This window comes from Bufo gargarizans, chromosome 4, assembly GCF_014858855.1.
Source record: "Bufo gargarizans isolate SCDJY-AF-19 chromosome 4, ASM1485885v1, whole genome shotgun sequence".
In the NCBI taxonomy this organism is placed as follows: Eukaryota; Metazoa; Chordata; class Amphibia; order Anura; family Bufonidae; genus Bufo; species Bufo gargarizans.
Window position 1 is genome coordinate 263,614,746 of NC_058083.1, and position 12,850 is coordinate 263,627,595.

The following is a 12,850-nucleotide window of genomic DNA, read 5'->3' on the forward strand; positions in this document are numbered from 1 at the left end:
ACATGCAACGGACAATGGCTGCATGATTTTGAAGAAAATAATTAGGTTTTACCTGCAGAATTGTGCAGCAACTGGTCCTCGGCAGGTAGAAGGGGGTTTTGAAAGCAGGTGGCAGCAACAGTGTGTAAGCCCATCCTAACCATATAGTGTATGTGTAAGTTTATAATTTTCACCTTTCACAATTTTGTGCACTTGAAATGTCTAAGTAATAGGGCAAGAGAGAAAATCCTTCACCACAGTTTTCCAATACATTTGATGACTGGTAATAATGTTTATTTCAGTTTAGTGCAGGGACAGCTGAGGGAGACAATCTATACATATGTACAATATTTTAGTAAGTTTTTATATTACACCTCGACCATTTTAGAGTAGTGGACCGCAGAATGAAAGTCCACAAACACAATAAGGATGTATGTACAAACTATTCTGCGAATACACCGTTTGGAGGCACATTTACACACAACTTCTAGGGAGAAGATGTAAAGTTTAGTTCAATTCTATCATGAAATGGATCACGTTCTCATAGATCCTGTTGCAAAAGCAATATTAAACAAGTCTGACACTCTCTGGGACGCAACTTTTGCTGAATGTTTGGTTATAGTGGCATTGTGGCCATTACTAGAAGGCTAACATCTTTCATTTTCTAGTGTCCGTAGCTCATCTTGTCCATGTTCACCCAAGTGTGACAGCAATCTTCTGTAAGCCTCCCTATGGAAGTGCAAAAAATTGGTTTAAAAACTGAAATCTCTTACTGACAAACAAAAGGTTGGCATGAAAAGTAGAAAAGACTAGTTTTCCCATTTATTGCAGCTGATGTTTAAATGCTTGTAGTCGCCAATACATGTCTGCAATTTTCTGCGCTCTACTGTATCTTACTACTGTAAGTTTTCAGGGGCTTCCTGCATCTACAAAGTAACTTGTGTTCCAGATTCAGAAGCTGGATGTTGGTATACATTGATACTGTGGACACCAATGCATACATTAGTTGAATCTAACACTGGTTGCTTCTCCTCTTTGCCCCAAAGCGGTCTTTCGTCATTGGCTAAGTTTGTTGCCACATGAGCTGCTTCATCTATTTACTCGTGGTCAAGCACACAACAGTATTCTCCTTCAGTGTGCTATCCCGTTTTAAATCTCATTTAAATTAATGAGAATATTCGCACACCTGTTTTTTTTTTTCTTCTCACATCCGCAGGTCCTATTCTTGTCCATTTTTACTATTGATGGGAGTAATAAAAAGGATTGCACACAGAAGCGTTTTTTCAAGGATCTGTAAATCTGATGCGACTGCGTGCCTGAGGCTAGCATTATTCACTAGTGCCAGGATTTGTACAAACAATGGTGTTGGTTTTGCACTCCTTTTAGACGAAACTAGAGCATCGTACCCCGATCACATGTATAAATGGAAGGTGCCCTGAAACATAGCCTTTCTTGTAAAAACAACTGTCTTCTAATCCTGAGAAATACTTATTTTTTAAGCACCATAGTTCTGCCAGTAATGCCTCTTAGACCTCCCCTTTTTGCTTGATTGACAGCCAGTGGCGATGATGCAGGAGAAAGTGCACCAAAAGAGCCTCACCCACAATGTGCCAAAAACATTATTTGCACAAAAATAAGTTCTCAGGACTGGAGGACCAAGTTTTCATAAGTATAATTATGTTTTGGGGCTACTATCCTACATGGCAGGATGATTACTTTGAAACTGATTTTCTGTATAGAAGGCAGTTAACTACTTCTGGCTAACCTTTGTGTCCTATATTTACCTACTAAGAAGGTACCTAAGTAAGTGAGGGGTGGGTACATTTCACACAGCATTGCCTAAGGTCAGCTTTAAAAAGAAACAAAACAAAAATTAACCATACCTGGATGAAGCATTTCGTCCAAGACCACGTTTGTGCTCTGACTCTTTAAGACTTTGACTGATGGTGGGAATCAGGCTGCCAACAAGTGACTGGTCTAAAACAGCAAGGGTCTCCAAAATGGAAAATATATGGTAGTCATACATCGCAAAGTTTTCCTGAATAAACTGCCTGCAGGGAAAGAAAAACAAACATCTTCACGATAGGAATTGTCCTATATCTAGCCCTTATAGCTCGGCTGATTGATTAAATAAAATGAGCATGATTGAAGCTCGATTGTGTCCACTGTATATGAAATCTAGGCATGGTAACCAGATGGATCTATTCCTGGCTTCGGAGGGCTTAGCCAAGCAGTGGGGCTGAACGCTTCTTGTGTCCTACTTGCTGTTCAGTGAGGGAGGTTCAGAGGGCATGAATGTTGCATTCGCTGAAAAGATGTTTGTGCTTCAGTGACAAGGAGGGACACTGCTCAAAATAACCACTATACTTAAAAATACCGATGCTCAAAATAAAGGATCCTTATTTTTTCTTGTTAATTTATCTGTTCTGACGGATCAGGGGAACGGAAAACAAAACAGTGGTGTGAACGAAGCCTAAAGCAGTGTGAATACAACATGGTTTCAAATGGAAAACTAGCAATGTGAAACAAAATTCTCCAGTACACACCTGACTTTATAACAGTGTGAATATAACACTGTCTCAATCTAAAGGTATACATAGTGGATGGAAGGAATCTACAAGTAGTAATCTCCATTAAATGAGTGTGAATGCAAAATACTGTATGCAGCATTGGAGTAACTTGATACCAAAACATTAAAATAATCATATACTTTAGGTGTAAAACACTAAAGAAGTGTGAATGAGCACCAACTTATTAATACTGAACAGTATACCTTATTGGCACAGACACTGATGCTTTTAAATCCTGGCAATAAGCTCTTTAATATACCTAATAAAAGTTACATTTTATAGTAATAGGGTGGAATATTTGGGTGTAATCCCCCTCAGTTGGGGAATGGTAGTAAGCTACTGCAGACAGGGCACAGAAGGAAGACTCCTGCTGCAACCAGTTGTCTCACAGCCAGACACGGGACGGTGAGGACGAGAGAGGACATGCCTGATCTAATAGTTTTTGTTTTTATATATATTTTTTTTATTTAATTCTAATGAGTCAAAGCAGGATTAAACATAACGATGATATTAAGGGAGGAAGATTATTAATTTATTTTGAGTATACTTTAAGCACTGACTATACCTTAAATTTGCTGTGAACCGTGTTGCAGCTTCCCCCTGTGGTACAGCCTGACAGCCTTCGACCATCTTCTGCAGTGTATCTGTGCAAAGCTTCTTTACTGAACAAAGCATAATGACTCACGTCAATTAAATATTTCCAATTATGTCAATGTTCACATTTTTAAAACATCAATTTACGTACATACAAGGTACAGTTGACATTGTACAGTTAACACATTATGAAGACACTTTGTGAAGCATAAAGTCTTCATATTTTCTTCACTGTTGGTCCAAATCTGAGCATAGACCCACTGAAATTGTGAAATCACAAGCCTAAGGGTACTGGGGATATTTCCACTGACCATCCATAACATGAAAAACACCAGTCTCATGTAGTGGTGGTTCCCCTCATGCTGACATAAACCTCTGACCTGCTGAGGCATGGATCCTAGAAGACTTCTGAAGGTGTCCTGTGCAATTTGGCAACAAGAGTTAACAGCAGATCTTTTAAGGCAGGGGTGGCCAACCTGTGGCTCTTGAGCCACATGCGGCTCTTTGCTTCTGCAAGTGAGGCTCTAGCTGTGAAGCCAGGAAGCACTCTCCACCCCATGCTCAGATCTCTTTTCCTGATCGGGCACTGTTATCACTTTGCAGCTCCAGCTCACTCTCCACTACGTCCTGATGCACAGAGTGTAAGAACGTAGTACGTGGAGCCATGCACTATGACCTGACATTGTGCTCATCAGGTCACTGTGAAGAGCGCGTCAGACCTAAAGAGTGCCCAAGCAGGAGCCCAGTGCCTGATCAGGAGAGGGAAGATATTTTTTTTAAATGATAGAACTGAGAATGTGGGTCTGATCTGAGCACGAGGGTTCAGATTTGAGCATGAGGGGCAGATCTAAGCATGGGGGTCTTGTTTGAGCATGGGTTGGTCAGGTCTGAGCATGGGGGGGGGGGGGGTCAGATCATGAAGGGGGATCTGAGCATGTGGGGGGGATCTGAGCATGTGGGGGAGATCTGAGCATGTGGGGGAGATCTGAGCATGTGGGGGAGATCTGAGCATGTGGGGGAGATCTGAGCATGTGGGGGAGATCTAAGAACTGAGGGTCTGACACTGGGAGTCTGATTTGTGTTGTCTGATCCAAGCATTGGGGGTCTTATTTTGGGGGACTTATTTGGAAGTCTGATGAGGTTTGGGGATCTTATTGTAGGTCAGATGAGGATTGGGGATCTGATTTAGGAGTCTGATCTGAGGTCTGATGAAAAATATATATTTTTTATTTTTTTCTCTGCTAATGAACAATAAGAAAAATATTTTTAGCAGACCTCAAATCAATGAAAAATATTTTTTTAATCTTATTTTTCCTTGTTAAAACCTAGGTGCATCTTGTAGGGGGCGAAAAATACGGTGACTGTGTAAAAGTATAGCTTGTGGCTCCTGGTAGTCCTATTTTTTTTTTTTGGGGGGGGGGGGGGGCTCTTTGTGTATGTAAGGTTGGCCAGGTTGTGCAGGGTCAGAAAAAAACATTTCTGCTTTATTTTAAAAACTGTCCAACACCTTTGCACAGCTACATTCACTTAAAAGGATATGGATACCTTTAGATCCAATTTTTTTTATCACTGCAATTTATTCATATTTTCAAGTGGTCGTTAAGATTTTTTCAACAGTTTTTCCTTTTTTCCTCTACGGCTTTCCAGTTCAGTGCATCTGCAGACTACTACTCTGTGTCTCACAGTAAATCCATCAGGGAGGCGCTCTGATGGCTAAATCTGTAGCCGTTGTTTCTGAACTCCTGACAGCTCAAACACTCATTTAAGCCATATTTCTAACAGTTTGATAAGAATGTAATTATAGTGAGTGTTTATGTGCAGTCAGGAGTTCAGAAATAAAGGCTACACTGCATCTGCTGCTTTGCATTCTTCCGACTGTATCCTGGTACTCTTTCTGCCTCAGGTATGGGACACACACACCCTACCATACAATATAGGTGGTTTCAGAGGTGCACAGGAGTCAGCAAGGGCACTTTGGTCAATCTGCAGCCTCACAACAAGCTGCAATACACTGTGTGTCAAACAACTTTCTATTATCAGTGAGCCTGGGGTGCTCATGACCTGGTCACTGGTTGTCTTTGGACCATTTTTGGTACTAATCACTTTATACCAGAAACATCTGATAAGACCTGCAATTTTGAAGATGCTCTGACTCAGAATTTGACCATCGTCAACGTTGATCAGATCCTTACGTTTGCTCTTTTTTCCTACTTCCATAACATCAACTTACTAACAAAGTTAGAAGGCTGCATTAATATACAGTTTGCAGACCAATTTCAAAATGTTAATAAATCTATTATATTTAACTTACCCTGAGGTTCATTGACCATTATCAAGCACTTTAGAATAGACGGGAGCAGAGAATCAGCATCTGCAACGTCAACAGTCTTGGTTCTCTGGAAAACATCCAGTATGAATAACATAATGGTGGCTAAACGAGGCGGGGGTGCATGACCTTTGAACTGCAAGTAGCTATCACTAAAACAAAAAGATAAACTTTATGCAAATATGTTTTAGGGTGTAAATCTCATCATATATATTTTTTTAGTACAATATATAATAAAAATCAATACATTTGTTGCTGGTTATAGTATTTCTAAAAAACAATTTTAGAGGGTCAAGTATGAAGACTGGTGCCCTGGCTTAGTAGTGTACAAGTTGAGGATGCAGAATATGCGGCCCCCATCCATAAACAAATCATATAAATTTAGACTAATTAAGTGCCATACTCCATTTCTAAGGTCACAAACCAAAAAGTAGGAAAAGTCAGGAAAACAGACGTTCATATATAAGCTGCTCATGTGAAGGTCCCTTTTCCTCTATTGTATTCATAATGATGCATCACCCTGTTATATCAGATAAGGAATGTTGCTGAAAGAAGTTGTTCAGTTTTTACATAGTGATCACCTATGATCAGGAAAGGCCAGCACCAGCTGACCGGTGGGTGTCCAACACCCCCACACCCCCACCAAGCAGCCGTTTGTATGTAGCTCTGTCACCGGAAGTTGGTACCGGATCTACACAGCTCCGTTAACCTTGTAATGGAGGGAGCTAGTTACTACAACCCTGCTCCCACTAAAGGCAATGGATGTAGCGCTGCAGTGTCAAGCTCTGTTCACTACAAGGTTGACAGAACTGTTTAGCACCGGTGCTGACTTCTGGTGACAGAGCTACAAACACGAACAGCTGAGCGTCAGGGCAGCGAGGTGTTGGACCCCTGCTGATCAGCTAGCGATGGCCAATTCTGAGGATAGGCCTTCACTAAGTAAATGGAGGACAACCCCTTTAATGACTGGGAATATTTACCGTATGACTTCCATTACAATCCTTCTTAGGTTGGCTGTGTGTGGGCTTTGAACAGAATCACAAAGAGCTAGAAGAATCGGGTGACTTCCGGATGCAGGGGCACTAGGAAGAAATCTTCCAAAATATTGCTGGACAGTCATTTTTAGCTGCTGTTTTACATATGCAGCTTGGGTTTGGGACTGACGAGATATGATGGATAGGCCCTGAAATGTAAAATACCAACTTGTAAAGATTATCATTTTATAAACATAATAGAAATGACATATGCAAGTAAGACATTTCATAAGCCTGGTAAACACACAGAAAGACGTAGAACATTTGAAGCTTTATTTAAATTCAGACTAATAATGAAATCCACAAAGCAAAACCTCTGTCTATTCCCAACCTCAAATGACTACGTTCACGCTGGTTTAGATTTGAGTCTTCTCTAAAATGCAGTTTTCACCACCTTTACAAAGATCCATTACCCCTTGTCATTTTTGTCACCTAGAGCACTGGTTCTCAACCTGTGGTACTCATTCCCCAAAGGAGCGTTATGGGGGTAAGCGGGACTGCCCTAGCAACCAGTAATGTTTTCACTATTCCTGTCAGGGACACCATTCACTGGTCACAGTTGAATTTGAGGACACTGTGTGTCAGTTGTGTGTCAGTAATTATTTAAGGAATAACTATCTGCAGGGTACTAACATTTTCAGGGGGACCATGCATTTCTGCAGTATAGTATTGGGGAGCACAGTCGGCACAGTATTGGGTATGGCGTGTTCAGAAGGATGATTGAAAAGTAGGAAGCTAAGATGCCTGCGTGACAAACTCTGCAGAAAAAAGACATGGCTGAAAGAAATGATCATGGTGGTCTGGAACTAATTGAGAAGATGAGAAAAAAAACCATGTATATCACAGGAGAGATTACTAGATGTAAGAGGTATGTAGTGCTGTGTTTACCTGTATGTTTGGAAGTGCAAAATGGAATTTAAAAAGTAATAGTTACCCAGTGCTGCATGCTGTGCTATTCTGTGTCAAATCTGTAGGAACTGCTGACAGAGGCTTAGAACATAACCTATGACAGCGGTGTGAGAACAGCCTTATTTTCTTACCATTTTTCACTGTTTGCTCCCTTGGGGGGGGGGGGGGGGGGTTACTACTTCTTGTCACTAAGGGGGACTTGGCATAAAAAAGGTTGAGAACCACAGGCCCAAAGCACAAACAAAATAGCAAAACAAGGAACAATGGAAAATAATCCCAGTCGTCTTCTTTTTTGGGTATGCTATGCCTGGTTTATTCTTCAGAAGTAAAATTCAGACGGGAGAACAGATCCTTATGGTCGGGTTCCCATGTTGCATCTGTACGGTGGTTTACTAGCGCACTACAGATAATACGCAGAATTCCAGCCAAAGATGCTTGTGAAAACAGAGTCCAATTTAGCTGAAAATTGTGCAATCACCATAAAAGAGATGTAGCTGTTATAGAAGTATAATGTTGAATATGGTCCAATAGGGTGTAGCAAGTCTCTGTCTCTAAAGCAGCCGCAGGTATAATACAGCTCTGAGGCTAATAGCTTATCTACAAAATTTTGGACCGCTTTTGTATTTAATATTAGGTTAATGTAGTAAAAGTAAAGGCACTCAGGCCACTAAATTTTTTCTTGCCAACAAACTTCGATGGTGGTGCATGACCAGACACACACTGTAAGCAGCTGTATGCCATGTTGTATGTGCGATTGTTCAAATATATACAGTAAGTTCATGGACTTCTTGTATTGATAAATGTTTGCTTGTTCACACAGATACAAAACCATGAACCCTGAAGAAGCTTACAACACGTGCAGTGTCTGTAAATGATGGGCAGGGGTGAACATAGATGAACAAACTTCCATACAAGACTGCCAGAGAGATTTTGGTTAGGAGCACAAATGGACACACAGTGAACCACTTAATATTTGCTGAATATGAAGGCTCCTTTATTAATAGGCATGCATATAGATTCATCTAGATATTATAATATAGGGTTTTCAGTTCTTCTAAATTGATGGCCTGTAGCTAGGATGAAATGAATGAAGAAAAGGCCCACTTAAAAGTGCTGATTAAACAGGCAATTATCGTGTAAAAATTATTTGTTCCTGATAATTGCCTGCTTGTCAGAGGAGGTAAGAGCTGCATTTACATGCACCAATAACCTCCGCTGTCATAGTTTCTGGGCAGCAGATCACTGTTCACACAGCACAACCTGCTGCTCAGAATTGATGATTTAGGTGTCTGGACCAACTATGCTTTCATCAGATGAACGCGGGTTCTTTGGGTAATGGGCAGCTTCTTTGTACAGGCCAATTATAGGGAATTATACGAGCGTTCATACTTGATAATCGTCCCGTGTGAAGTAACCTTTACCTGTTATTCCTTGCTAAGTGAATGGTTGTTAGTGTTTGTTTGGAGAAAATTCAGAAGGGGCATACATAGTTTATACAGTGCTACAGCCCCTCCATTGTCAGGAGCAGTGAAGGTCCCAAACATAGGGGTTCATAGAAAAGACAGAAGCAATATTATAGTCTTCCTTTTCCAATATTTCTACCATTAATTAGACTCACTACTGGCTTTGGTTCATGTGCGATTTCACCCTAATAGAACAATTTTGCAATAAAAAAAATACTTCCTACAATTCTGACTATACACAAGGGCAGTTGAGGTAAGGAAGGAAGATCGGTTCTAAACAAATGGACACTAGGAAAAGACAAGGTTCTGTGTAGTTCATAATTATATAGGTTATTCATGCAAATAAAGAAACAAGTAGGCTGTGAGTTTTTATGCTTTTTTCCTTATCCCTGGCTTTTAAAGGAAAGCAATATAATCAGAACAGTATTGTGCTTGAGATCTACACCTGGAGAAAGAGAGGAAGGGTCTCACGTATAGCAGAGAGCATGGCTGGCAGCAAACCCTTATCTTGTTGGAACAAGGCATGTGGTAAAAGCAGGTAATCAATGATGCGGAAGAGGAGCTGCTGTGCTTTGGAAGTGGCCAGAATCAATGCCCAGTACCGCACAAGATATCCTGGAAAGCAGACAAGAAAGAGAAAAAAGATAAAATAGCAGCAAACAATCGGCTCACTTGGCATGCCCTCAGGAGCCAATCACAGGGGCTTATTCTGTAGTTGTAACATACTTTATATGAAGGCAAGAGTGGCACTGAGAGGAAATCAGTAGATAGGAACAGGCGAACAGATGAGGCTTGGCAGCCGTTTAAGGTTTTCTCAGCACTAACATGGCTAGCTTAATGGATGGATTCGCTTTTAGTTATTGCATTAAAAAAAATAATATTTCTACATTTAGTTTCTTTTAACCCTTTAAGGACCTTGCCATTTTTCACCTTAAGGACCAGGCCATTTTCTGCAAATCTGACCAGTGTCACTTTATGTGGTACTAACTTTAAAACGCTTTTACTTATCCAGGCCATTCATTACATATTGTACTTCATGACAGTGGTAAGTTTGAATCAAAATATTTCATTTTTATAAAAAAATAAATACCAAATTTACACAAAATTTCGAAAAATTCGCCATTTTCAAAATTTCTCTGCTTTTAAAACAGATAGTGATACCTCCTAAAATAGTTATTACTTTTTTGGGACGTTAGAAGGCTTAGAAGTTTAGAAGCAAATTTTTTCAGAAAAATTTCCAAAACCCACTTTTTAAAGGACCAGTTCAGGTCTGAAGTCACTTTGTGAGGCTTACATAATAGAAACCACCCAAAATGACCCTATTTTAGAAACTACACCCCTCAAAGTATTAAAAACTGATTTTACAAACTTTGTTAACCCTTTAGGTGTTCCACAAGAATTAAAAGAAAATGGAGATGACATTTCAGAATTTAACTTTTTTGGCAGATTTTCCATTTTAATCCATTTTTTCCAGTAACCAAGCAAGGGTTAACAGCCAAAAAAAACTCAATATTTATCACCCTGCTCCTGTAGTTTACAGAAACACCCCATATGTGGTCGTAAACTACTGTACGGGCACAGAAGGAAAGGAAAGCCATATGGTTTTTGGAAGGCAGATTTCACTTGGATAATTTTAAGTTGCACCCCTAGAGTAGAAACTCACCAAAAAATGACCCCATTTTGGAAACTGCAGGATAAAGTGGCAGTTTTGGTGGTACCATTTTAGGGTACATATAATTTTTGGTTGCTCTATATTACACTTTTTGTGAGACAAGGTAACAAAAAAAAAATATTAAAAAAATGCTGTTTTGGCACCATTAGTGATACCCAATGTCTTTTTTTTTCTCTATTTTTTACAGTTTTTTATACAGTCCTAATCAAAAGTTTAAGACCACTTGAAAAATTGCAAAAAATCATATTTAGCATGGCTATTTGTTGTTTTCATTAAATTAAATGCTCAAAAAATGTTTTGTCTCACTCCCATTTCTTCTTGTTGCATGTTGAAGCTCTACTTGGAACTTTGTTATGATCCAGCCATGCTAAATAAGATTTTTTGCCATCTTTCAAGTGGTCCTAAACTGTGACAATGACGCAAAACATACTGTAGGGGCACATTTATTAAGACCGGCATTTTAGACGCTCGTCTTAATAAGGCCCTGCGTTGGCAGTGGATCCGCCGGAGTCATGAAGAGCCGCCGGCCTCTTGGCCTCTTCATAACGTTGACGCATCCAGCACTGATTCTAAATGTAAGATAGCTTCCTTGCGGTGTTACATTTAGAGAATTTTGTATGCCTAAACCAGGAATGAGGCGGCCTGTCCCCTTCCCCTCCCTCATGACTGAGGGCCCTCATCTGTGTAGTAACGATTGGGTTTTTCAACAGGACAAGGCTACAGTACACAATGCCCGCAGGACAAGGAACTTCTTCCAGGAGAATAACATCACTCTTTTGGCCCATCCTGCGTGTTCCCCTGATCTAAATCCAATTAAGAACCTTTGGGGATGGATGGCAAGGGAAGTTTACAAAAATGGACAACAGTTCCAGACAGTAGATGGCCTTGATGCGGCCGTCTTCACCACTTGGAGAAATGTTCCCACTCACCTCATTGAAACGCTTGCATCAAGTATGCCAATTATTTTTTTTTAAGTGATAAACAATAACGGCGGAGCTACTCATTACTGAGTTCATGTTTGGAAGTTGGATTTCTGTTTTGGGGGGGGGGGGGTTTCAGTTTTTTGGGAGGTGTGGTCCTAAACTTTTGACCAGCTGAAAAACAGCCTGTTTTAGTTTATTTGTTGTTGAATGCTCAAAAAATGTTTTGTCTCACTCCCATTTCTTCTTGTTGCATGTTGAAGCTCTACTTGGAACCTTGTTAATATCCAGCCATGCTAAATATGATTGTTTGCCATTTTCAAGTGGTCTTAAACTTTTGATCAGGACTGCATGTCTCTTTTTATGGGAAAGGGGCTTTTTTTTTTTTTTTTTCTTTTTTAAATAATGAAACTTTAATTTTATTTATTGTTAAAAGCACATTTTTTCCCCCCAGTATGGGACTTCAACATTACAGGGTCTGATCCCTGTTTAAATGCAATACAATATATCTGTATTGAACTGCATTGACTATCAGTGTATTACACAGTGTAATACACTGATAGTTTGCCTACGAGACCTCATAGACCTCCATTCATGCCGGGCCCCAAGACCTTGGAATGGCTTGGGGCTGCAATGGCAACCATCGGGTCCCCGCCACTGGGGACCCGATGGATGAGGAGAGGGAGCGCAAATCTCCCATATGCCGCGGTTAGGGCTGACCGCGGCATATGAGGGGTTAATCCACCGGCATCAGCGTTATCACCGATGCTGGTGGATGCAGCAGGAATTGGCCATCAGTAACAGCCGGATCCGTGCTGCTGATTGCTGGACTGCACATGGGGGAAGGAAGGACTGCAGGATGCAAAGTACCAGCCATTTAGAACGAGCATTCCCATCCTGGGTCCTTAAGATGTTAAGAACATTTCTTGTTGTGATTCAACCCTAATAAATGCATGCAAACCAAGACATACAATACAAAATTAACACTTTGCATATTTTTTGAAAACTAAAGGAATGATAGTGAGGTAGTAAAAAACTAAATGTTTTTTTGGAGCTAGGTACTTGAAAATTAGATCCTTTACAGATTTTAGTGACATCTACTACTCTATTTGTATAACTTGCTTGTACAGCTTGCCCCTCTTGGTATTGCAATTTTCAATGTTGCGATATCTATATCTCTTTATGCATCCATCTCTACACTGCACTGTTCATCAACATTTAGGATGCATAAATACAGGGGTTAACGTTTAAGTTTTCCATGTACTGAAAGTCTCAGAAAAGCACCTCTTTTAGACAATCTCAGTTTTGGGACTTCAACCCCATGAAATATTAAAAGGTTTGCTATTGGCAGATCTGCAAGAAAAAATGCTCAACTTTTCTAGA

General features: G+C 40.2%; 1 protein-coding gene across 3 annotated transcripts in view; it reads right to left on the bottom strand.

Annotated features, from left to right (window-relative positions):
• Window positions 1-262: 262 nt before the first annotated feature.
• The window catches only part of MMS22L (MMS22 like, DNA repair protein), a 126,681-nt gene continuing 114,093 nt past the window's right edge, over window positions 263-12,850 (bottom strand). For all 3 annotated transcript variants that reach the window (XM_044289961.1, XM_044289962.1, XM_044289963.1), the window contains 6 exons: window positions 9,321-9,490; window positions 6,450-6,652; window positions 5,455-5,621; window positions 3,115-3,211; window positions 1,863-2,030; window positions 263-708 (listed from right to left, as the gene is read on the bottom strand). In XM_044289961.1, the coding sequence (XP_044145896.1) occupies window positions 627-708; window positions 1,863-2,030; window positions 3,115-3,211; window positions 5,455-5,621; window positions 6,450-6,652; window positions 9,321-9,490 (887 nt within the window). In that variant the 3' untranslated portion in view covers window positions 263-626. The remainder of the gene's footprint in view (window positions 709-1,862; window positions 2,031-3,114; window positions 3,212-5,454; window positions 5,622-6,449; window positions 6,653-9,320; window positions 9,491-12,850) is intronic.